Below are 24114 nucleotides of genomic sequence, written 5' to 3'. Positions count from 1 at the left end.
GACCTAGCACAAATACTGCTATCATACAATCATAGAATGGTTAGGCAAGAAAAATTAATTATGTCAGTTTAGATGAATGCATAATATACAGCTGCATCACGACTCATTGACCCTTTGCTGATTTGATGTCTTTATTTCTGTTGCCCTTAAGTTTCTGTTTAAGACCGTGAGGTAGGCTCTGTGTCTCTTTGACTTAAAAATAATTACATATGGTTGTGTAGTGATAGAAATAATAACGTTTGTGTTTATCTCCTTGCTAATTCTCGTTGCTCTGCATCTGCTCTGTGCTTTGACGAATAATTTATTCAATCTAGGTGGTTCTTGAAACAATGTTCCTCTGTGATCTAGGTTTTGGAAAGTTTTTTTGACTTTTTCTTCCAGAAAGAAAAAAAAAAACAAATCAAAACCCCACTAGAATTAACTTCGCAGCATGTTGTGCCTCCAGACAATGCAGCAGTCCATAATCTGTGTCCTTAGGAAGATGTGCAAGACTTGCTGAAACAACCAGATTACACTGAAGGAGTTTTCCCCGTGCCTGTGGTGGTAAATGTGAGCTGTTCTCAGTTCCCTGTTATTTCTTGCCCTGTCAAATCCAAATCCAAAATTGTCACGTCTCACTGAAGAACTGATTTCAGACTCTTGCACTGGCTGCAAGTGCCCTCAGCCAAATGCTGTGGAAGTGCCCATTTGTTGTAAAGGGTTGTTATGGTTCACTTTGAGGACAAGTTCTAACTGCATCAAAATTTTTCTCCATCCATCCCATCAGTATTAGACTAAGAAAACCCCACTGTTCTTGTTAAAAACAGATTTCATCTCATTTATTGGGCAGATTTCTGTACAGAATAAAACCTCTGCAGCTGCTGTCAGGCTCGCTTTGAATGCCTTGCTGTTGGGATCAAGAAAAACTTTTATTTTTTTAGGTACTAAGTTAGTCTTTTCATGCTTACAAGTGTTAACTAGTAACCCTTTTTTTTTTTTAAGTACGATGCATATGCAAAGGTGCTAATCTTCTGTTAAACTTGTGACAAACTCCTTTGTGTGCGTTCCTTACTGGAAAGCTGTCCTTTAAATTTTTTCCTCCCTCCCTCCATGCTGGCTGCATTGATTACCTTCAGCTTTCTTTCACTTGTCTCGAATTCTCGAATGTTCCGTAACTTCAAATGAAAAAAACTTTAATTCTAGCTTCTGCAAGACTGCTGTAACAATGGAATTCATGTGTGGGCCACAGCCATGGAAACGGCATAATTCTACAGCGGTGGAACACGAGGGGAAATGACTCTCCCAACTTTCTAAGAATTCTTTAAAAAAAATAACCCACACCCAAAAAACTTGCAAAATACTGGTTTAGTATTCAAAACCAAACTTTGAGTGGTTTTTGGTTACATTGGTCGTCTGTTACTCTAAATCTTAACTGGTTATCCAAAACAAAACCCTCAAATTCCCTGGAAAAAAAACCCTCAGAACAAGAAAAAGAAAACACACCGGAAACAAGTTTTCTCTTACATTGTGTTCTGGGATCTGTAGCTCCTTTTGAGTTACTTTTTTAGTATTTTGCCTGAAGTACTTTCTCCTGATGCTCTCGTGTTCCTGGTTGGGTCCTTGATATTCAGTTCTGTACCTGGGAAAAGATGTGTTTTACGTTCTCGGACGTCTGCGTGCTCTTGCTGAGTTTGTCAGACCTGGAGCGCATGCAGGGCTCGTTTGTATTTGAGCATGGGAGCAATAAAATCCTGTTACCTTTTGAGAATGTGGGTTCTGCATGTCACCAGTCTGTCATGGAAAATGACAAGGGAAATTCAGGGATGGCAAGCAATGTCAAGACAATGGTTTTAGTGAAGAAAATTCCATTGAACCTATCACTTAGAAGAAGTGGCACTCTGTAGTACAAAGGAGGGGGTAGGTGGAGTGCATGTCTCCAGCTTTCCTTGAGCTTGCCTGAGGGCCTGAATTGTCAGGCTCATAAAACGTGACAGGATTTCTGTCAGGATTACATGATCACAGGTCACAGTGCTGGAGATGTTCCTGATAGATCTGAACCACTGCCAGCACACAGATGTCCCTCCTTAAACATCTGAAGTGGATTTAAAGTTTCCTGGGCTTGTTCAGAGTTAAACATGTCTCGTTTTGCTATAAGCCATTCAAAGATAAGAACATTCCTGTAATGTAGCCGACATCCTTCAAACAGCACTTCTGGTTGAGAAGGTATTCTTACCGCTCATACCCAAAGCTCGTGACTGTCCTCACGGAGCCATGACGAGGAGTTTCAAAACACAAGAGGCACTGCTGGGTGAGACTAGTGATCCTCCAGCCTCGGTGGCAGCAGCAGATGTTGGTTAAATAGAGTTTGCACGCCTGGCCCTGTGTTTCCTTGGCACGCCCATTGCGTCAGGGATGTCAGCAGGTACCGCTCTGACCAGTCCTTCTCATCTTTCCTTGTCAACCTGCTGTGGATCTGACAACTGCCTTTGAACTTGCTGATGGTACCTGCTTCCACAGCTGCCCTGCTGCAGGCCTTCTCGAAGTGCACCATGCGTTCTCCCTGGTGCAGAGACCAGAACTGAACAAAAGATGTAGACGGTCTGTTGTTCTGTACAGTGACATGTTTAAGTACTTTGTTTTCAGTACACTTCCTAATGATGCACAATGTTTTATTGCCTTTTTTTTTTTTTTTTTGGTCAGCTACTGCACTTTGAGCTGATGATTTCAGAGAAAACAGTGACTCAGCCTTCCTCCTGCAATTGGAACTGGAGAAAGTGCAAGTGTGAAGTGGCTGAGGAGGTATTGCTCAGAATATTTTTCCCCTAGATGCTTTACATCACATCTGTGTATGTTGAAGTGTATCTGCTGTGTTTTAGCAACTTTCTTTGTGTTGTGAGATCTTTTTGGGATTTTTTTTCCCATTGTCAGGGCTTTTGTCTACCCATAAGAGCTTAATATCGCCTGCAGACTTGAAGATTTCAACTTACCTGTTTTGTGATGCTGAATAAAACCAATTATTGGGGACCTTACTCCAGTCCCTCCTCTATCCATACGTCCCTTCCCCATAGGCAAAAGGTGTATGTAGTACTTGTGTAGATATTGAGAAGAAATTCTTTGTCAGAACTGCTCAGATACACAGTGAGTTACAGAATTTGTGGTAATGAGATTGATCCCACTTGCCTTGAGTAATGATTGAGCGATTTCTTTTGCTGCTCTTAACCTCTTTGAATGTAGCTTCCACCAGAACTCTTTCATTTATTCTTTTATTGTTCAGTATGTCTGCTCTAAAACTCAGCTGCTGGCGGTTGGACCACCAGTAGTATGTGTTGTAAATGAATTTAAAGTTTCCAGTAGTTCAGGGCAGAGTTCAGCTGAGAGGAAGGAAAACACATGTGGATTATTCTCAGCATCTTAATCGGAATTTGAGTGAGGTGGGTTTTTTTTTTGTTTTTGTTTTTTTCATTTCCAAAACCTAGTATTTAACAACCATAAGCCACGTGATTTAGGAGGAATTTCTCTCAGGGCAAGAGGGGAACTGGTGATTGGAAACTTGAGAGACTTCTGTAGATGTTATAAACTAAGGAGACTGAACATGGCTTTTGTTTTTAAATCACAGTGGGTGGGAAGCAGAATGCAGGTGTAAACAGAAGACTGGGAGCAGTGAGGAGAATGCAGCAGTTAATTAGCCACTGATTTGTCAATTTTTTGTCAGTTTTGGAAGCAAATATAAACTGAACGTGTTCCTGAGGTCCAGGACAATTTAGCTGACACTTATACCGCTGTAATAACATTATGCTTGTGTGTGTTTAAAGCTATTTGAGGTATGTCAGGTACAGTGATGATCACACTAAGTGTGCCTAGTACATGTTTTGTCAACCAAATATATAATCTGAAAAAAAAATAATCTGTACAGTACTTCAGTTGGTCCTCCAAACTCTTCCTTACCTTAATTTTGTGATGCTTTTGTGATTCAGAGGCAACCGCTTGCATTAAAAATAACGACTTAAACAGAACTTCACAAAAATATAACACAGGCTGTGCACGTTTCCCAAGGAGGATCTGTCTCGTAGCGGTTCATTTTGGGCTGTTTGCTAGTGAATCTTTTCAACAGGTGGAAATGAAAGCATTAAACCATTCCTGCTGATATTCACAGTTGAAGCCAAGATTGAAGCAAAGATAATAAAGGACTGCAGTGCAACGCGAATTCCTGATGAAACAGAGTTGTAAACAAAAGATGTGTGGTTTTCTGCACTGAATTTCTTCTGGTCTGGCCAAAGAACAAAAAAAAAAGCGTGGAGATGTCTGTCTTATAATCATCCCCCATCTCTCCCCATGGTAACGATGAAAACTGACAGTTAATGGTGGATATTCAGCTGCTGCGGTGCCTAAGGCAAATGCAATAAATACATCAGGATGGGAAAAAACTCTAAGCAAATGGTATTTTTAGTGCTGTTAAGGTTGACTTACAAATACTGTGTCAGGTGCTGGTGTCTACAAATTGGAGAAGCTACTAAAAGCAAAAATAGTTTGAGCGTTCAAAGACTTGTAAGGATGATCAAAGGCTTGGGAAAATGGGCCGTTATAGTGATCTACTTCTGCTTCTCGTTCTACATAGCGAATACAAGGAAAGATTTGATTGCGTCGCTCTTGAAAATTGCCCTGAAATTGCCTTAATGGGAAATGATGTAATAAAGGGCTGTTAACATCAACCTCTGCAGGCTGCTAAATGAGAGGTAGGTTAGAAAGAGGGGATGCACTTTTAACGATGAAGGAGAAAAAGTACACATACGGAACAATCTAACTGGTAGCTTATGTAATCTTTTAATTGTATTGTAAAACTTTTAAACAGCTTTTCCTTGGCGAGTGTGCTGTCAGAATGAGTTCACTGTGTCTCCAAGGTCTTGGCTTGATAGGTTGGATGATCATGGATAAATCCTTGAGATTCTCAACAAATGTTGTAATTTTGCAAAGCAGTTTTTTTGAAAAGTGACTTGTGTTTTGTGACTTTTTTTTCTCACTCTTAAAAGAAAGAAAAACATTTTTACATAGAAGGTGAGATTTCAACTTCATTAAAGACTAGACGAACATCCAGCTCTCTTCTTAGCCTACAGAGAACAGTAGGGAGGGAGTTCCAGGCTGTTGAATCGAGCCTCTAAGACAACATCCTTCAGCACTGGTCATGCAAAGGCTAAAAGCTGAGTACACGCGTGTATTCCTAAAAGATTTTGGTACTGGTAGATAAAAAGGAAAATTGCATCTTATGTTGAGTCTGTGATATTCCTCGTTCAGTTGGAAGGATTGTTGTCGGATTATATGTGCTACTTGGCTTCCTGGAGACCGCGGTCTGTGGTTCCTCGTGTGCTGCAAGCCTTTACTCTTCACTGGAATGAGAGATCGGTTCATGAACTGGATATCTGAATTAATTTCAAGGGAATACTGTTAGGTTGGAGTCAGCCAGTTCCTGCTACAGGAGGAGAACAGGATTAAATTTCTTGTGGTGTGCTGCTTACCACAGCTCTGGAAAGAGATCAGTGCTGCAGACGGGCTGAGAGTCTCAGCCTCTGTAGTTGTCCATGGAGCCATATTCTCATCTTACCTTGAGGTAGGAACATGAAGCTCACAAAATATTCCTGTTTTCGATGATTAGATGTTACTCTTGGAAAGACAATGTTAAATTGCGGCTCCATTTCCAAGAAAACATTGAGGAAACTCTGCAATGCAAAATGCATAGTTTCATAAAAACAGAGTGTTAGAAATATCTGGTACTCAAGGCATCCATAAATCGTAGAAGAAAACTGTTTGTGGCAGGATCCACAAGCCTTTTTTGAGGACTCTACTGCCCCAAACCATCTCAATGGGTATAGCAGTAATGGTAGTATTCTCTCTTTAAATATAGTCTTTTTTTTTTCTTTTTTTTTTTCTTTTTTTTTGTTCCTTGGTGAATTAATATAGGTAACTGGTTTACTTGGCAAGGTTTGGTTTTTTTTTTTTTTTTGGCTGAAGAGCTTTCTTATTTTGTAGCACCTCTAATGTTACAGCTTCTTTCCTGTTCTGTTGTTGTCGCCTGTGTGTGGTGTTACAGAAACCTTGATTGGAAAGGACCTCCTGAGGCCATCTGCTCCACCCTCCCAATATCTATTTGGGATAAAAACAGTTTTCCTTCAGAACTGGTTTACGTTTACAAGCCGTGTAAAAGTTTGTAAAGAATATGATCCAAAAATTGTTTTTCTGACTGTTTAGACTGCCAGTTTGTTCCCTACCTAGTAGCACAGCAAGACGTGTAAAAATATAAATGCAGAACGTGACTGGACTGATCCCTTGAAAGTTTCAGTAGGAGTAGAAGCACGTGAAATCTGATTAATTTTTAATTTCACTTTGAAGAACTACTTTGGAGCAGATAAGAAATGTAAGATTTGTTCATGTTGTAGAGCTGGAGATGTGGTTTGTGTGACAGCACTCACATGCATTCAGCTGTCGGAGAAAAGTCTGTCCAGACCTCCATCGTATGAGGGAATCCTCACCAACAGGACAGCTCCCCAAATGCTCTCACATCTCACCTTCCAGCCACAAATCGTATTAGGAGCCTAACTTTTCTTTTTTAAACGATCTCAGCATTGAATGCCTTTCTCCTACACAGAGATCTGAATGCTACAGTGTGCTTCAGAAAGGGTGAGGCTTCGCACGGCAGCGAAGGCAGGTTTGTAAACACGATCTGAAAGGAGGAGCTACCTAAATGTGAAGTCTCGGTTTACTTCCCAGTGAAGGGAAGTTTTAAATGTTGCCAGAATCTGCTCATCTTCTTTCCAGTGTTAGATGTTAAATGAAAACCATATTTGGAGAATAAAGCTAAGAAGGTTCAAGCCAGGAAAGATCAGAGAGCGCTGGGGAGACGGGGTAAATCCAAGAGTGAGATGTATCATCAGAGTTCCTGATGGGACTCTGCAGCTGATAAAAATACATGAAGGTAGTGAACGTTCACTTGCTGTTGTGGTGTCTGAATACACACACACACAGAAAAAAGTGGAATTGTTACTTTTGTCTTTGGAATCGCGACAGTGTTTGCTTCGTTTAGGCTGTTACCAGTTGACATTTCTGTAGTGGCTGGTGTTTGCCAGAATTAAGATACGTTAGCCTTGAACTCAATGAAAATTGTGAAAAATATGATACAAGTAACTTGCTAAGTGCATTTATACATTTTTGAGTAGATGGATGTGACCTTCAGGCTTCCATTTCTTTTGCCCTACTTGTTTTTAAACCGAGTGTGTGTCAATTAATTGTAGGAAACAGCCTCTTCCAATAAATGGTGTGAAGGATGTGTACCGGCAGGAAGCTGCTCGGTGTACTTGTCCCAGAGGTGCAGCATCTCTTCAGTTAAAGCACACGTGGACCTCATTTGCGGTGGAACGTGGAAGTCAGAGATCATTAGTGTTTGACTTAAATACAGGAACGGTGCTGATCTTGCAGGTAACGCTGGTTAGGTCCCAGTGCAGTCATGGGATCGGTGTGAATGCTTGTGCCTGCGTGGGGAGGGATCACAGCGGAAACAGCGGCTCAGGTGTCAGGATAAACACTGGAATACCATCAAGAGTTTCTGAAGTTAAAAATATGTGCGTGTCTTAGCTGCAGGGCTTTCCCTGGAGGTGTTTGCAATTGCATGGCTAACTCCCTGGCATGTAAATGAATGTTTTTGTGCTTACCTGTGTGTATATGAGAATGTATTTTTCTGGTGGTTATATCTACTGTTATTTTACTGAAATCTGTTGTGTAGGCGTGCTTAACCAAATAGTTCACTTCAAGAGTGATAAATGCGGTGATAAAAGACTTCCAATACATCAAGAATTAGAAGAAAGTTGTAATGTAGCTTGTAATTTTCTAACCTGGAATTTTAGTTGTTTTATTTAGGGTGGCTATGGTTGTTCGTATTGTATATCCCAGCGACAAGCAGGATTCTTTTTGCGACTTTATTTTAAAAAGTGCATGGAAACAAACACATATAAACAGACAAAAAGATGCAACGGTTCTCTTCCTTGAACTTTCCGAATTCATTGTCACTGCTGTGTATTGCTCTGCCAGAGTAAAGCTCCATTCCATACGCGCTGATCTGGATTCCGCGCAGGAGCTGTTGCAGGAGGCGACTTGGGGGTTTTTTCCTTCCTGCGGTTTATGCAGCCTCTTCCTCTCTGGGTTTCTCCGTCTCAAGGCATTTCTTATTACATAAGATGGTTTTGCTCAGAAACAGAGAGCATGATGAGCATCTTTTCGATGTACCTTATTATCTTTTTAAGCTTTATGTGTTCTATGAGAACACAGGCAATATTTTCTCTGGTTTTTTTGTGGTGTCCTATTGCAATTTTCATGTTGTATTTCAGCTTCGTGTGTTGCCATTTGATTGTCTCCTCAGCGTACTACAGTTCACTCCTGAAACTTTTAGTAGGCTGCCTTTAAATTTCAGGTATAATTCTCTTCGGTGTTCAAGTTTTATCATGTTTTGCAGCCACAGACACAGATTGCAAATGAAAGCAAGTATGATGTTAGGAATCTGCTGGTGAGAGCAGCGCTAATAAATTCATTAAGCCTTGTTATTTCTTCTCATAGGTAGCAAAGCAGTGACCGTTTGCCCTGATAGCTCTGAATCTGTTCCAGTTGCTGCACCTATGGTTAAAGTTCATTTTCCACATGGATTTTGTACCCGATACAACTTTATTACTCAACATTGCTGTCTCCTGTTAACTAAATAACTGTGCAGACCTTTTTCTTAGGTTTAGTGCAGTTTTTCTCACTTGTTTTACTAGTTCCCCCTATACTGGTGTTGCATTTATTTCAGCTTTTGTTAACACCTTCGTGTGTGTCCCCAGTCCTCGTCCTTACAGACTTGGAGCATTTCTTGGTTCTAGTTCTTCGTGGGTTCTAGTTTCTCTTCTGAACTCTTTTCGACACCTCAAGTGCCAGTTACCATCATGTGTAATGAGATGAGAAGCAGATATATGAAAAGCAGGCGGAAGGAATATAATGAGTTACAGTTTATATAATTACCTATTTTGGAAAATTTAATATATATGCATTTATACTCCTCTTTCTTTAGGGTGTACTTTTTAACATGGTCTATTTAGATTCTGAGACAGTGGTTCTTGTAAAACTGATTGCAGCTCAAGACAGCCTTGGCATTTACTATAAAAATGTTCGGCAACCATGTCTCACATTGCCTCAGTGACAAAAAAATCACTCTCCTTTCTGTTAATAGTATTTCTTGTGTTTCATACTGATCCATTTGTAGGCTTGGCTACCTTTTCTCTCAAGGTTTAAGAGTAAGGAAAACATGTAATGATGTCCTTTATGTGCAAAACCTAACCCTGACACTTTCAGCTCTGAAATGATGTGGGTGATAATGGTGAAATCCCTATGTAACACTTAATTTGTGCGTAGCGCCCCGTGTTCCGCTGTGGTAATTACATTCATTGCCTAGCAGTGCAACCTTTGTCCCTCAGTTAGGTGGGCAAAAGGCAATCTTGTTAACGAAGAAGGTGAGACAAGGCAGATGCTTTTGATTTGCATGTGGCATGCCTGGCAGCTAGCAAATTGCTTGAGATAATGTGCTTTATTAAACAAGCACAGCCTTGCAGAAAAATGATTAGGCCAGTGCCATTTTAGAGCTATTTTTCCTTCTGTTTCTAAATGTATTTCTTCATTGTTGCAGATATTTCAAGACTTCCCTTGCCAGCAGGTAAGTTCACTTTTCATTTATCTCTTGATGTGACAGCAGGCAGCTGTTAAGGGCTTGCTTGCACTATAGTCATGCTTTTATATAATCAAAATATCGGTTCTTGTCGGCACTGTCATGCTCCTGAGTCACGTGGGGATCTGAGGTCAAAACCTGTTGAGGTTCAGATATTTTTTGTATTTAACTGGGATATTTTGACAAGGGGAGGAGGTAACTGAGATAGAAATAAGTGCAGTTGTTAAATATGCGGGTGGTATAGTTAACGCTTAAAATGACTCAGCACAGTGTGTGGAACAGCTGTCAGGAGAGCACATTAGCAGCGGCCACAGATAGTATTGGTGGTGAATCAGGGGGACGGCGTGGGTGGGGGTTTGTGCGTGGAAGGCATCTGCCCAGGTGCCAGCGAGGAAGGTGGCAGAAACGTTCCCTTGTGGGAATGTCTTGTGCTGGAGCTGGAAACGTCCCTCTGCTCTGGTGGACTCTGTGTCTGATCAGTGGCGTTTAAAAACGAATCATAGAATCATAGAATGGTTTGGGTTGGAAGTTACCTTCAAAGGTCATCTAGTCCAACAACCCTGCAAGGAGCAGGGACATCCCTGACTAGATCAGGTTGCTCAGAGTCTCATCCAGCCTGGCCTGGAATGTTTCCAGGGATGGGGCTTCCACCACCTTTCTGGGCAACCTGGGACAGTGTTCTATAACTCGCATTGTAAAAAATTTTTTCCTAATTTCCAATCTAAATCTACCCCCCGCTATTTTAAAACCATTACTCCTTGTCCTGTCACAGCAGGCCCTACTGAACAGCTTCTCCCCATCTTTCCTGTAGGCCCCCTTGAGGTACTGGAAGACGGCTCTCAGGTCTCCCTGGAGCCTTCTCTTCTCCAGGCTGAACAGCCCCAACTCTCTCAGCCTGTCCTCATACGAGAGGTGCTCCAGCCCTTTTATCATCTTTGTGGCCTCCTCTGGACCTTCTCCAACTGCTCCATGTCCTTCTTAAATAAACAAAACCCCCAAAACAACTATCAAAACCAACTAGAAATTAAATGAACTCACAAAAAACCTACCCCCCCCCCCCTTAAAAAAACCCCACCAAAAAACCAAAACCAAACCGAAAGACCTGACTTTTTTAAAGTAGAATTTTTTGTTTATTGGTACATTTGATCTTTAAGTATTAATCTTTACAAATTCACTTGTGCTGTGGGCTCAAGTTGTGCTGTAGAGCTCAGAATGATGCTGTCTTCTGTTCCTTCTGTTCCCCAGCATTTTGTCCCTCTGGTCACCCTTTGTTGTGTGAGCTCTAGAATCATAACCGTAGTGTGGTTTGACTCCTGGTTGAGCAAGTTGGGGTTTAGATGTTTGTTATCAAGCCTGCTGCCTTTTGTCCTTACTCTGCGTTGGTGATTTTGGTTATATATCCTTTTTTTTTTTTATTATTTCTTCGTACTGAGATGTGCTTCATATCTGTCCACAAAATACCTTTTTACAAGTGAGCATCTAAACTGTAATGGTACTTGGTCAGTGTGGATCTGCTCCGGAGGTCGTTGCTCTTTCCCGTTTGAATCAAATGGCAATTTCAATTAAAAGCTTGATAGCCGATATGTTGTAGTCTTTCCACAAGAACTTCAGAGTGGCTGTTCTGGAAAAAAGTTATGTTTGCTTGAAGCAATGAGGAGAACTCTAAATGTGGAAAAAGTTGGGTTTTGGTGTCTTTTTTTTTTTTTTTCCCTTTTAAAGAAGGCGTCTTTAAAATGATTTTGAGTGATGAGAGTGGTTGTCAGGAAGGCAAGTACTTGTGGAGAATATTGGAAAAATAAATGCCTGATTTTTAGTAAGGCTGACGGGAAGATAAGGGGTGTTGTAGGTTTTTTTTTTTTTTTTCATGCAGCTTCTAGAACAAAGATGGGTGATGAAACTTCTTCTGAGTTTCCATTTGGGACTTGAAATGTTTGATACTGTGAATCTGAGTCACAATGAGATGATTCTTTTCAGTTTGGGTACATGTGTGGGAGTGTCTTAATTTGACTTTTTAGCTGTGTCACTGAATAACTGATAGAGGGCAAAAATTTGTCCAGAAATTGGAAGTGGTAACTTTTTTCCATGGTAAGGCAAGAGGCCTTAGAAAAAGCTGTACACCACAGCTTGCCTATAGCAGGGATTTGAAAGTATGCACTGACAAGTGAACTAAGGAAACTTGTTTTTAAAATATACTTAAAATATTGTCAAAAGAGAAGGGTATGTCAAATGGAATCCCGCAGAGGTGTGACTTGTCCTGTGGTATTCCAGTGTGTCCATTAATGACCATGATGATGGACTTTATTTGCCTGTTCAATCTGCCGGTAACAGCAATGCGAAAAGAGTTGTGAGCACATTGGATGAGGGGATTAAAAATTAAAACTGTAGAAATCTGTCACAGCCGGGATAAAAGATGTGTTTGAATAAAAATGAGATTCTATATTTAGACAGGAAATCTCAATCATCAGAAGTTGTATTTGCAATAAATAATGGCGTTTTCTTATTTCAGGGTTTGAATAACTTTTTCTCTGGGTGCCACTTTTAGCAATGGACAACAGATGTCACTAGAAATGCTCACATTTTGGCCACCTTGTTGTAGTACTTTAAATTTGCGTCGTAATACGGTGGGGAGGGGTTGCAGTGCTTGAAGACTTTGCAGTAGGGAGGAGAGTGCTTTGAATTATCTTTGTCATAGTGTCTTGTTTGAGGTTGTATCACAAAAATTCATATAGTCACTGGTATCCCAAGGTCATCCAGAACACCGTCTTTTTACTTGGATTTCATAGCAAAATCTTCTTGTGAAGAAGGATTGTTTGCGCGCTGTTGAATGCGTTAGTTGATTAGATCATTAGTTAAGTCGTTACTCAGGAGAGAGATCCCATATTAATCTATATCACTGCTTTGAAGTCTATGGGTAACGTGAGTTTTGACTACCTTGTCACTGAGGCCATGGATACGAGCATAGAGAATTTTTGGAATGTGAACCAGTAGGAGCTCAGATGGCAACTTCCTAAAATATTATCATTTTGAAGCCAGATGGAGAACACAGTACTGTGTATATTCGTGAAGCTATCTTGGAACATGGGTGCGTTCACCATATGCTGAGAGGAATAAAAGACTGATTTCCTTTGGTAAATGCAGTTAAACTTCGTCTGTGGGCACTGTTGGGATTAAAAACAATCCCTCCTGGATTTTGTCACCATCTGAATTTAAAACAGGTGCAGCATCGGTGTGATGTAGGTGAATTTTCTTTAGACTTGGAACTTTTTTCTTGATCCCGTAGTGCAAATAAGTATTCGTTACCAGAATCAAGAAATAGTAAGAAAGCAAAAAGCTGTACCAAAGACCTACACTAGATAGGTAGAGGAGAATAAAGAGAAATAAAAGAAATGAGCATATACTGGGGTTTTGGTGAAAAATGGAACAAAACGTTCTCTCAGAATGGAGTATTAGGTACAGATATTGATTCCTGATGACTCTGTCCTTCAGGGAACATCTGGTGAGTCGAACAAAATCTTGCTGTCACTTAGTATAAGGTATCAAAAAATTAATAGGAAATTAGTATTTGTGTAGCTAAATTCCAGATATGCGGTATATTTGAAGTCTGATGTTTGTGTGTGCATTTTTTTGAGGTACAGCGTACAATTTAGGTAAACCACCTGCACGTAGTCATTATTAGCTTGAAATATAAAATACTTTTGGAACTATCTTTAGTTCCAAGTACTCATTTAGGACAAAAAAAAAGTTGTTACACAATTGCAGTTCAACCTGAAGAAGTTTGTTCTTTCTGAATGAAAAACATGTCCTCATTCATAGAATCATAGAATGGAATGGTTTGGGTTGGAAGGGACCTTCAAAGGTCATCCAGTCCAACCCCCCTGCAAGGAGCAGGGACATCTCCAACCACATCAGGTTGCCCAGAGCCCCATCCAACCTGGCCTTGAACGTTTCCAGGGATGGGGCATCCACCACCTCTCTGGGCAACCTGTGCCAGTGCTCTACCACCCTCATTGTAAAAATTTTTTTCCTAATATCAAATCTGAATCTACCCCCCTCTATTTTAAAACCATTACTCCTTGTCCTATCGCAACAGGCCCTGCTGAACAGTCTCTCCCCCTCTTTCCTGTAGGCCCCCTTTAGGTACTGGAAGGCCACTATGAGGTCTCCCTGGAGCCTCCTCTTCTCCAGGCTGAACAGCCCCAACTCTCTCAGCCTGTCCTCGTAGGAGAGGTGCTCCAGCCCTCTGATCATCTTCGTGGCCTCCTCTGGACCTTCTCCAACTGGTCCATGTCCTTCTTGTGTTGGGGGCGAAATTTAGTCTTTTGTTAGTGTGTATGGCCTCACTTCTTACATGCGGCCTGCGAGTGATTGATGTCATTAAACTGGGTTCATCTCCTGGCACCGTCTGCGGAAGCACGCCACCTCAAACACAACCTGTTGCTACTTTTGTCTTACTCACCGGATATGAGGTGGGGTGTTTAATGCTGCGCCGTGTAATTAAATCTTCCTTATCCTAAACCTTACACCTGCCCGTGTGACAAACTTAAATATAGCAACTTGAAATGCAACATAGCTTTTCAGACTAAAACTAAAAAAAAAAAACCCATCCTTTGATACTTTCTGTACTGTTAAAAGATGGAGAATTAAAAATCAGTTGAGGAGTTGCCAAAGGTGCAGTAGCAAGAACTGACAGAATTGAGGATATGCAGAATTCTTGAAATAAATGGTCACAGGTATTACAGGGGGTAAGAAATTATGCAGCGATAATTCCTGCGGCTGAGAATAAACTCAGTAACGTGAGCAGAGAACTGATGTTAATGTCTCTGCTTGGGGGGAAAAATAACCAACTGTGTAGTCAAAATGGAGAAAAAAAAGTACAAAATAGTGGCTTTATGATTTGTCACTTCAATTTTACTAAGAACCAAATGTAAGCTGCACCGAGATTATAAACGGTTCCTCTCATGTCACAATGCCTGACATGGTGCTTAAGGGATGGAAAACCTGCACTCTCTTTTTCACTGAAAGTAGTATTTTCAGTAATCCTTTGAAAATCAGGATTTATTTTCTTCTAGGAATCTGTGCAGATTTTATTAAGAATTCTGATTTTATGCAACAGTAAACTTAATTTTCATATATTTGTAATGGTTTTGGTTCTAATTTTTTTACTTCATTTATGAGGTACTCTTACAAATGGAAGAGTATGGAACTGAAAACCTCAATTTATGAATTAGTGCTATCAGCTTAGAATAGCTGTCTGCATGCCCCTTATGGCTCAGAAGATGAGAAGAGTTTTCTTCTTTTGATGCAAATATGCCTTTTATTTTTAATTCTTTCACCATCAGTGAGGAAAGTGCTATTTTTAAACTTCCAAATACCATATCACACAACTTCTGTTACTGCTGGATGAGACTATTGCTGACAGAACTTAAATTTCACTTTGAGGAAGTGTGTTAAATCTTCCTATTTTAAAATTTTGTTGAGTAGTTTTAATAATCTATACCTCATAAAATGCAGTTTTCGATTGTTATATACTGCTGATACTTTGAAAAGCAATGTATTTATCCTTTGTGAGCTACTGCTGTTGGGTATCTGTGGTTTGGTTTTTTTTTTGCGTTGAACGCTTTGGGGAGATGACAATTAAGATCTTGACATTAAATCTATTTGCAAGCCTTTCTAGTGAAACTTTTAGTGCTATTTTGGCTGCGCTTTTGACACTGCCTTCTTCCCCACACTCCCATTCCTATTTTATAGCCATTGTTCACACAGGTCAATAGCAACAGCACAGTTTGGTTAGGAAAAGGGTAAAATTTTTATCGGTGAGCCTGACCTGTGTAGCAGCGTTGAGATGATGAGACATACTAAACACCCCACTAAAATTTAGATAACTTAGAATTTCTTCTTTTTCCTTTAGAAATGGGTGCTCCTACTAATCTTCTATTTGTAAAGGCTGGCCTTCACCTGGACTTCAGGCTGCTGATCACAACCCCTGGAGCCCAACAGTCCAGACAGTTTCCAGGTCGTCTCAGTGTCCACTTATTTGGTCTGTACTTCATAATTTTATTAGGATGTTGCCATAGCAGAGAGCGTTGAAAGCCTTGCTGAAGTAAAGAGGAACAATGTCCCCTTGTCCACCAAGCTAGTTCTTTAATCATAGAAGTGTATCAAGTTGGTCAGGTGTGATTTCACCTTCGTATATCCATGCTGACCACTTCTGAATCACCTTCTTGTCGTCCTATATTTAGAAATGGCTTCCAGAGTTGCTCGCTCCATCGTCTTGGAGGTAAAACTAACCAGCCTGTAGTTATCCAGACCCTCCCTCCTTTCCCTTCTGGAAGGCAGGAGTTGCATTTGCTTTCTTCCAGCTGTCAGGAACCTCCTCCATTTGCCATGACAGTCTGGAAAATGGTTGACAGTTAAGAAACTTGCCCTGGCTGCAGACTGTTTTTGTATACACATAGAGGAAAAAGGAGGAGATGGAGCAGAATGAAAGTTTCAATATATAGAGTATTGAGAGTAGGATTAAAATAAAAAAAATTGGGCGTATTGGGAATGATGTGACACCCCTAATAACTGCTTTAGTCTGTTTTGATGCTTAAAAGAAGATGAAATTTGATATATTTAGCACTTAATGGGGCTGTGAGAAGACTGCATGAGGGAGCAGGGAGTAGAACTTGATGACGTGGAAGGTGCTTCAAGTTCTATGCCCAAAGGTTCCTATAAATGTTAACAAACTGGGTTAATAGTCTGTTGATTTGTTTGGTTTAAACTCTTGAAAGAGCAGCAGTTCAGCACATTCCTTCATCGTTTCTTGTCGGTAGTTCTGGCTCCCAAGGCTTTGGGGACATACACGCTGCTTACGCCTATGCAGTCACCTTGAAGTGGAACAATTCCAGTAGTCAAGGGTGCATCACACACAAATTGTGTCACTTGAATATATAGTATGTCAGATTTTTTTTCTTTTTTGTTCTAATTCATTGCTCTTCTAAGACAATTTGGAAATTTTTATCTGCTTACTTAGAAATTAATACTACAAATGGCATCTTTAGAGTAGGAATTTTGCACTTTGAAGGGATCAAGGATAATTTGTAAGTAATTCTGTTCTGTATCAGAACAAGATACTTTCAGTGACTGCCACTGAAGGTTGTGTGTTGTAAAGAAGCAACAGAATTGTAACAGGGTAAATTGCTCAACTTCTTTTTGCAGGTGACAGAAAAATGTGTGGGTGAGAACTGGTGCTGCTCCACTCCTTATAACTTGAAATATCTGATTCCAGATACGCAGTTCAGGTTTGAATTAAGTCATCTGCACATTTTCCCCGTTCTTTTTGATAGTTTCTAGCAATACTAGGAATAAAATTGGTTTAGAAATGCTAAGATTGTATATGTTCTCTCAGTGTGGATGACGAACAAGAAACTTGAGCTTCCATGTTGTACGGGCACCTGTTGACACCCCTCAGCCAGGTTTTCCAGGAAGGGGTTTGTTACTCTTCCATTTGAGAGGTAATTTATATCTCGCCTAGTTGGGGGTGGAGGGAAAGGGCGATCATCCAATGTTTTATTTCAAACATGCTAACAGTTGCCATTCTTCTTTTAAAAAAAAAAAAAAAAAAAAGAAAAAAGGACAAGCTTTTGACAGAGCTTTTGGACGACATGTAAGAGAAGAAAACCCTGAAAATTCTTTGGGGTTTTTTTGTTGGTTTTTTTTTTTGGAAAAAAACACTTAGGACAGAAGCTATTGCACTTCATGGGTTTTTGCCAGTATTAATATCAGAGGAATTGCAGGAGGACTTGGAACTCTGTACTGCATGGGAACTCTGTACTGCATGCTGTCAAAAAAATAAATAACTTGTGGTATTGTTTTGCTTAGAACAGGATGCTTATTTGCGATGAGATGATGTTTACCTGTTTTGGAGTCGAAGGAATACAGACTGAAAATGGTGACTTGTGGGTTCTGTGCCATTAAATTTTCTCTTTCATTCTGTTGAAACACAATGGGTGTCTAAGAACCGGTAGTTCCATTTCAGCTGAGGCACTCTGTAAGTGCTCTCCTGTCAATGACGTGAAGAAAGCTCACTGCACCCTGTACACCCAGGTGTACGTTTTTGCTGGCCATGGTAATGTAGAAAAAGCCGAAGGGGCGTTGATGAGGGTTATTCAAGCGGCGTAGTTGATCTAGATCCAAAGCAGAATTTTGTCTGGACTCCACCAAGGTCACGGAAATGTGACATTTCTCATGTTTCTAAGAGAAACAGCAGAAGCTGAAATTCTTGGCCTTGGGGAGTAGCTGTGTAACGAATGCTGTTGCACTTCTCAGGAGTGGAGGTTGCTGCTGGTTTGCAGCAGGGGTGGAGATGGTGCACCCGTTTCAATGGGTGGCTTTGTAAAGACCTGACCGAGTGTCCCTCTTATAGTTCAAAGCAAACCCTGCTGGAATGAGACATCCCGATAGCAGCAGAGTATGCAAAACCCGTTGTCTGTTTTACACGTACTGTGTGCAAACAGGGAGCTGATTTCCAGTGCTGTAGTCAAGCATCAGCTGTAGAGAATTGCAGTTATGTTGCTGGACTGGCTATACTTGCTTTAAGTGTGCATCTGCTCAGTTACCAAGGGACACATATGGTTGCAAATTTCAGAAGTTTTTAAGGGTATTTGGTAAGGAGATTTTTTTTTTTAGGGTGGATTTTTTTAGTTTATAAAAGTTTTTGTGAGACCCCACCTGCAGTACTGCACCCAGCTCTGGAGCCCCCAGCATAAGAAGGACATGGACCAGTTGGAGAGGGTGCAGAGGAGGCCATGAAGATGATAAAAGTGCTGGAATACCTCTCCTATGAGGACAGGCTAAGAGAGTTGGGGCTCCAGTTCAGCCTGGAGAAGAGGAGGCTCCAGGGAAACCTTAGAGCAGCCTTCCAGTACCTAAAGGAAGCTACAGGAAAGATGGGGAGAGACTCTTCAGCAGGGCCTGTTGTGATAGGATGAGGGGTAATGGTTTTAAAGTAGAAGGAAGCAGGTTCAGACTGGACATAAGGAAAACTTTTTTTTACCCTGAGGGTGGTGAGCACTGGCACAGGTTGCCCAGAGAGGTGGTGGATGCCCCATCCCTGGAAACATTCCAGGCCAGGTTGGACGGGGCTCTGAGCAACCTGATGTGGTTGGAGATGTCCCTGCTCCTTGCAGGAGGGTTGGACTGGATGGCCTTTGAAGGTCCCTTCCAACCCAAACCATTCCCTGATTCTATGACTGAGCAATGACTGAGCCTTGGTAAATTTTTCAAGATGTTACTACTTTTTTTTTTTGTTGCTGTTGAGTTTTTGAAGTTTTTTTTTTTTTTTTGTTTCTCTCTGCTGATAAAACACAAAGTTACTGGAAAGGAAGGCTTTCCCCATCCCTCTGTCTTGTCAAGAAGTTAATACTAGTGGAACTGGGCACAATTAGCAGTAGGTTTTGATGAGACCTGAAGCTTTCTTAGATGAGTCACTGAAGATGCTTGCTGTTGCTAGAGTGTCAGACTGTGTTATACCTAAGGTTTTCATAGCGGCAGCTATGAAGTAAAGGAAGGGTGTGGGTGACAGTGTTACTGAAATAAAGATTTTTTTTTTTTTTAAAAAAAAAAAAATCAAGTTGGATCTTGTGTAGTTGGTTTATTTAAAATGTTAGTTGCTGGAGTGTGTTTTTTTTTTTTTTTTTTTTTGTTCTGTGAGACCTGAGCTGGGAGTGGCTAGGGATCTTCTCCCAAAATACACATAAGCTTGTTTGTAGTAGAACATCACAGGCTACAGTGAACCAAGAGGAAAAACATTGCATAGCTGAACTTTTATCAACTGCTTTGTTAGAAGTTATGTCTAAAATGACCATAAATACAAGATTATTTAAGCTTTCCTTTAGTCTGTTTTTACATCCTTGACAGCTCTTAATGTATAGTTCCACTGCTCTGCTTGTGTAGTTAGCTGCTAACTTTTTGTTTGTGCAGGGTTATTTTGCTCAGCAGAAGACCGGGAAAAAGGGAGTAGTATGAAAAATTGTAGCTATTTTACTTATGACTTCTTCCCCTCTTTTATTTCTGATTGTCAGAAGGTGAAGAACGTATTTAAGAAAATATTGAAACGGGTTATGGGAGCTGTGATGTTTCTCCCAAGCCTTCCCTGTTGGGGAGGATCAATAATTTGAATATGAAAAACTGCAGAAGTTATTTTGTCAGGCATAAAGCTGATGTTCTTCAGGTTTTCATATGGAAGGGTCAAACTTAAAAAAAAGTCTGTTTTTTGTAGCAAGCACACTTTTCCTCGGGACTTTATTCCGATGAGGGATCAGAATAACAGAAGTGAGCTGTTAAATGCCTGTGCTTCTGTTGGTGGGCTGGAATTAAGCGTGAGATGGATGTGAAATTTCTTAAGAAATTACCTCTAGCACAAAGATGATGTCCAGATTCTACCTTCAGTCACTAATTATCCCATTAAAAAGATCTTTAAAATTTGTAGTTAGTCTCCATTCAGATTACTTGCTGGAGTGGTTTCACATGGCTTGATTTTTTTTTTATTTCTATTTTTTTCACAGCAGTGTGTGATAAGTTTTTCTATGAAAGACTTAACGTAGAAAAATATTGGAACTGTATTTCCAGGATGAATAGACTTGTGATTCAGATTTACCTGCTTTTAAACTAAATACTATAAAGTCTGGCTGGACCAGGGTGTAAGCACGCATGGCTGTGGTTGGTTTTCGGCTTATCCTGCAGATGCTTTACAAAAAGCTCCACATCTTAGGGGAGCAAACTTCCATGGACTCAAAGAACAGCTACGGTGCCAATAAAAACTTAGAATGCAACTAAGGCTTTTAGTCTCAGTAACGCGTTATTGATTAGCATTGAAATTGCTGCTGACTGTGCATCCTCCAAGAGGAGGAGTAAAAGGTGTTATTGAAACTTGAGGCCTTAGGACAGCGAGAGGTGGGGGAGCCAAATGATACAGTAGGATGTTGGAGGTAGTCATGACTGCTGATGTTCTGGAAACATCAGTAACTGAATTATTGGTATTTTTATATAGAACTTCTTTAAGAAGAGTTTTCAGTAGAAATTTTAAGGACATGGATCCCACTGTGTTTAACGACCTTCGAAACTTGAGGTCAAAGAGGAAGTCTGTCCTTCTACCCAAGGCAGAGTTGACGAGACGGAACTCATTCCTTGAAGATATTTACACTGTGAAGATGGCAGGTTCACAGCTCCCTCTGCAATTTAAAAATTCTTACTGTGCTTTCATTTCCAGATACTTGAACTTCTCTACCACCAGTTTAAGTTTACTGCACTTTGTTCTCCATATCTTGGTGGCAGGATAAGGCTTATAGTCTTCCTCTGTTCGTGCATACATTGATTTTTTTTTTTTTTTTTCTTTTGTGTCTGTGTCTTGTTCCCTTAAAAGCTTTAATACTGTGTCTTGGTTGAAATGCATCAAATGGGATTGTGGAGACCAACACCACAGGTTTTTTTGGAAGTACTGCTTGACAGCTCAGTACTACACAAGAGATGAGCTCTTAGCCCTGTCGGATGCTGTTATGTGCGAACAGTGTTGTTCCTGTGATGTTTGGTAATGTAGGTCATTCAGGCTGCCATCAGAAAGGAGTTTTTTTTTTCTGTCTGCCATTTGAAAACACCAGGATGCTTAGTTAATATCCCTTCCCCTAGATCTGAAGAAGGGCCGTGCCCAAAAAGTTAGGTCTTTTCCAGCTGTATCAGTTGGTTTTGCCTAGTTTAATTTTTATAACAGCATTCTTGAATGTATTTTCAACTTCATCAAAACCCTGCCTTTAGTGCTGAAGTTGTCTTCAAGTCAACGAATAATGTTTAGTACACTTAAAGTTCAGCTGCGTTTGGAGCGATGGAGAAGAGGTTGCATGGGTCTGCTCGTAAATTTATGTATTACAAAAGGATGCAGACCAGGGATATTTGCTGTCTTTGAAATACTGAGTGCCTTTTCATCTAGTTTCACACCTGGTTAGCTAAATAAACTTGAACTTTATCGTAGAAACATACGATGGTTTGGGTTGGAAGAATCTTAGGGTTGGAAGAATCTTAGAGATCATCTTGTTCCAACCCCCATCCACCAGATCAGGTTCCTCAGAGCCCCGTGCAACCTGGGCTTGAACACTCCCAGGGATGGGGCATCCACCACCTCTCTGGGCAACCTGGGTCAGTGTCTCACCACCCTCACAGTAAAGAATTTTTTCCTTATATCTAATCCAAGTCTACTCTCTTTCCATTTAAAGCCATTACCACATGTCCTATCGCTACGCGCCCTGTCGGAAGTCCCTCCCTGATTTTCTTGTAGGCCCCCTTTAGGTACTGGAAGGCGGCTGTAAGGTCTCCCCGGAGCCTCCTCTTCTCCAGGCTGAGCAGCCCCAACTCTCTTAGCCTGTACTCATAGGAGAGAGGCTCCAGCCCTCTGATCATCTTCGTGGCCTCCTCTGGACTCTCTTCAGCAGGTCCCTGTCCTTCTGATGTTGGGGGCTCCAGAACTGGACACAGTACTCCAGGTGGGGTCTCACCAGGGCAGAGTAGAGCGGCAGAATCCCCTCCCTCGACCTGCTGGCCACGCTCCTCTTGATGCAGCCCAGGATGCAGTTGGCTTTTATGGCTGCAAGGGCACACTGTCGGCTCACGTTGAGGTTCTCATCCACCAGCCCTCCCAAGTCCTTCTCCTCACGGCTGCTCTTGATCGGTTTCCTGCCCAGCCTGTATTTGTGCCTGGGATTGCCTTGGCCCACATGCAGGACCTCGCGCTTGACTTTGTGGAACTTCAATGAAGGCCTCTCTCTCCAGCCAGTCCAAGTCCCTCTGGATGGCATCCCTCCCTTCCAGCGTGTCAACAGCACCACACGGCTTGGTGTTGTCAGCGAAATTCCCAAGGGTGCATTTAATCCCACAAGGTGACAAACTGTCCATGTTGTTGCCAAAGATGTTAAACAGGGCCTGTCCCAGTACTGACCCCTGAAGAAAGCCAGTAGTCACTGGTCTCCATGTGGACATTGAGCTGTTGACCACCACTCTCTGAGTGCTGCCATCCAGCCAATTTCTTAGCCACTGAGTGGTCCGTCCATCAAATCCATGTCTCTCCAGTTTAGAGAGGATGTCGTGTGGGACTGTCAAAAGCTTTGCACAAGTCCAGGTAGATGACATCAGTTGCTTGTCCCTTGTCCACCAATGCTGTAACCCCATCATAGAAGGCCACCAAATTGGTCAGGCACGATTTGCCACTGGTGAAGTTAGGTTGGCTGTCACCAACCACCTCCTCATTTTCCATGTGCCTTAGCATGGTTTCCAGGAGGATCTGCTTTATTTGGTGGTGAGCTTCTGGAAGCCTGTTTAAAAAGAAACAACACGTGCTTGTGTCTTCTGAGCACTTTGAGACCACTCTGCAGGCATTTTCGTAGGTAAACGTAACTTCCTGAAAAGACCTGTGCTGGCGAGAAGCTGTCTTGTGTAACTGAGGGAACAAATGAGGATATTTAAACGGTGGATTTTGCATTGAGTAAAAGGTTTTGTCTTACCTGAAGATGACCTTTGATTCCCCATAACAGAGAAGAAAAAGCCTCAGGAACTGCTCCTTGAAAGTTTATTGCTGTTCTCGTTAAGCAGCGATACGGAAGAAAGCTCTTGTAAAGTGAGTGTCCTTTCCTGGTATAAAATAGTGAGAGGGACGGATTAAAGTGAGTAGGAGTTGGATTTTCCGTGGTTTAGAGGCTCCTGGCTTCTACTGGAGGTTCTCCTAAACAAAACATGAAACTCTTGGAGTTTCTTGTGCAACAGTTTTGGATACAAATTATGCTCGTTGGAGGGAGAAAGGGGGATTTGTGTCTATTTAACAATATTTATTTTTTTAAAAATACACTAGTCTTTGCTTGATAGGTTGGGAACAGAATTTGCTTGGCTAATGGAGCAGCCTTAACATTTGTGTTATAAATCTTTGAAAAGATGTTTTGTAAAAATTAAATTTTCATTTTCTTTTTGCTTAGACTTGAAGGGTGTCAATACTGGCTTGTTGATTTGTTCTGTAACACCAGAACTTTAAAGTTAGCCGTTTGTCTTAGCTTATCAGTGTATATTTCTGCATAGGGGATTTATGGAATAGCGTTGCATTATTGTGAGCTCATGGATTATTTTTTTATCCAGTTTGCAATTGCACTTAATCGTTTAGAAGTCCGAGGAATTGCTGATGTTATATTTGTGGTTTATGTAACACCAGGAGTCTTTGAAGATTACAGGCTTTCTTCTGAGGTGCAGTGATATATAAATCAGTACAACTCTTAATTGTAAACATCTCTTTAGCGCAAAGCTTTTTGGTAAGCTGTTGTTCTTTCCATTTAGCTTACGGAGGAGAAGCAGGACAAGGGAGACATGTCCAGACTGCACTATTTCTGATA

The 24114-nt window shown here is 41.1% G+C and overlaps 2 protein-coding genes across 2 annotated transcripts in view; both read left to right on the top strand.

Annotated features, from left to right (window-relative positions):
- PTK2 (protein tyrosine kinase 2) overlaps nt 1–24114 on the top strand; it is a 211110-nt gene that overhangs the window by 23946 nt on the left and 163050 nt on the right. The gene's annotated exons all lie outside the window — the stretch shown is intronic.
- LOC147601862 (uncharacterized) overlaps nt 1–24114 on the top strand; it is a 55294-nt gene that overhangs the window by 29977 nt on the left and 1203 nt on the right. The window contains exon 2 of the mRNA XM_086741503.1: nt 9674–9700. Coding sequence (XP_086597629.1) covers nt 9674–9700 — 27 coding nt within the window. The remainder of the gene's footprint in view (nt 1–9673; nt 9701–24114) is intronic.

The sequence above is a fragment of the Chlamydotis macqueenii genome, chromosome 2 (genome assembly GCF_036417535.1).
Source record: "Chlamydotis macqueenii isolate bChlMac1 chromosome 2, bChlMac1.mat, whole genome shotgun sequence".
In the NCBI taxonomy this organism is placed as follows: Eukaryota; Metazoa; Chordata; class Aves; order Otidiformes; family Otididae; genus Chlamydotis; species Chlamydotis macqueenii.
The sequence above is the reverse complement of the archived record's forward strand: the minus strand, read 5'-3'. Positions and strand labels throughout refer to the sequence as shown.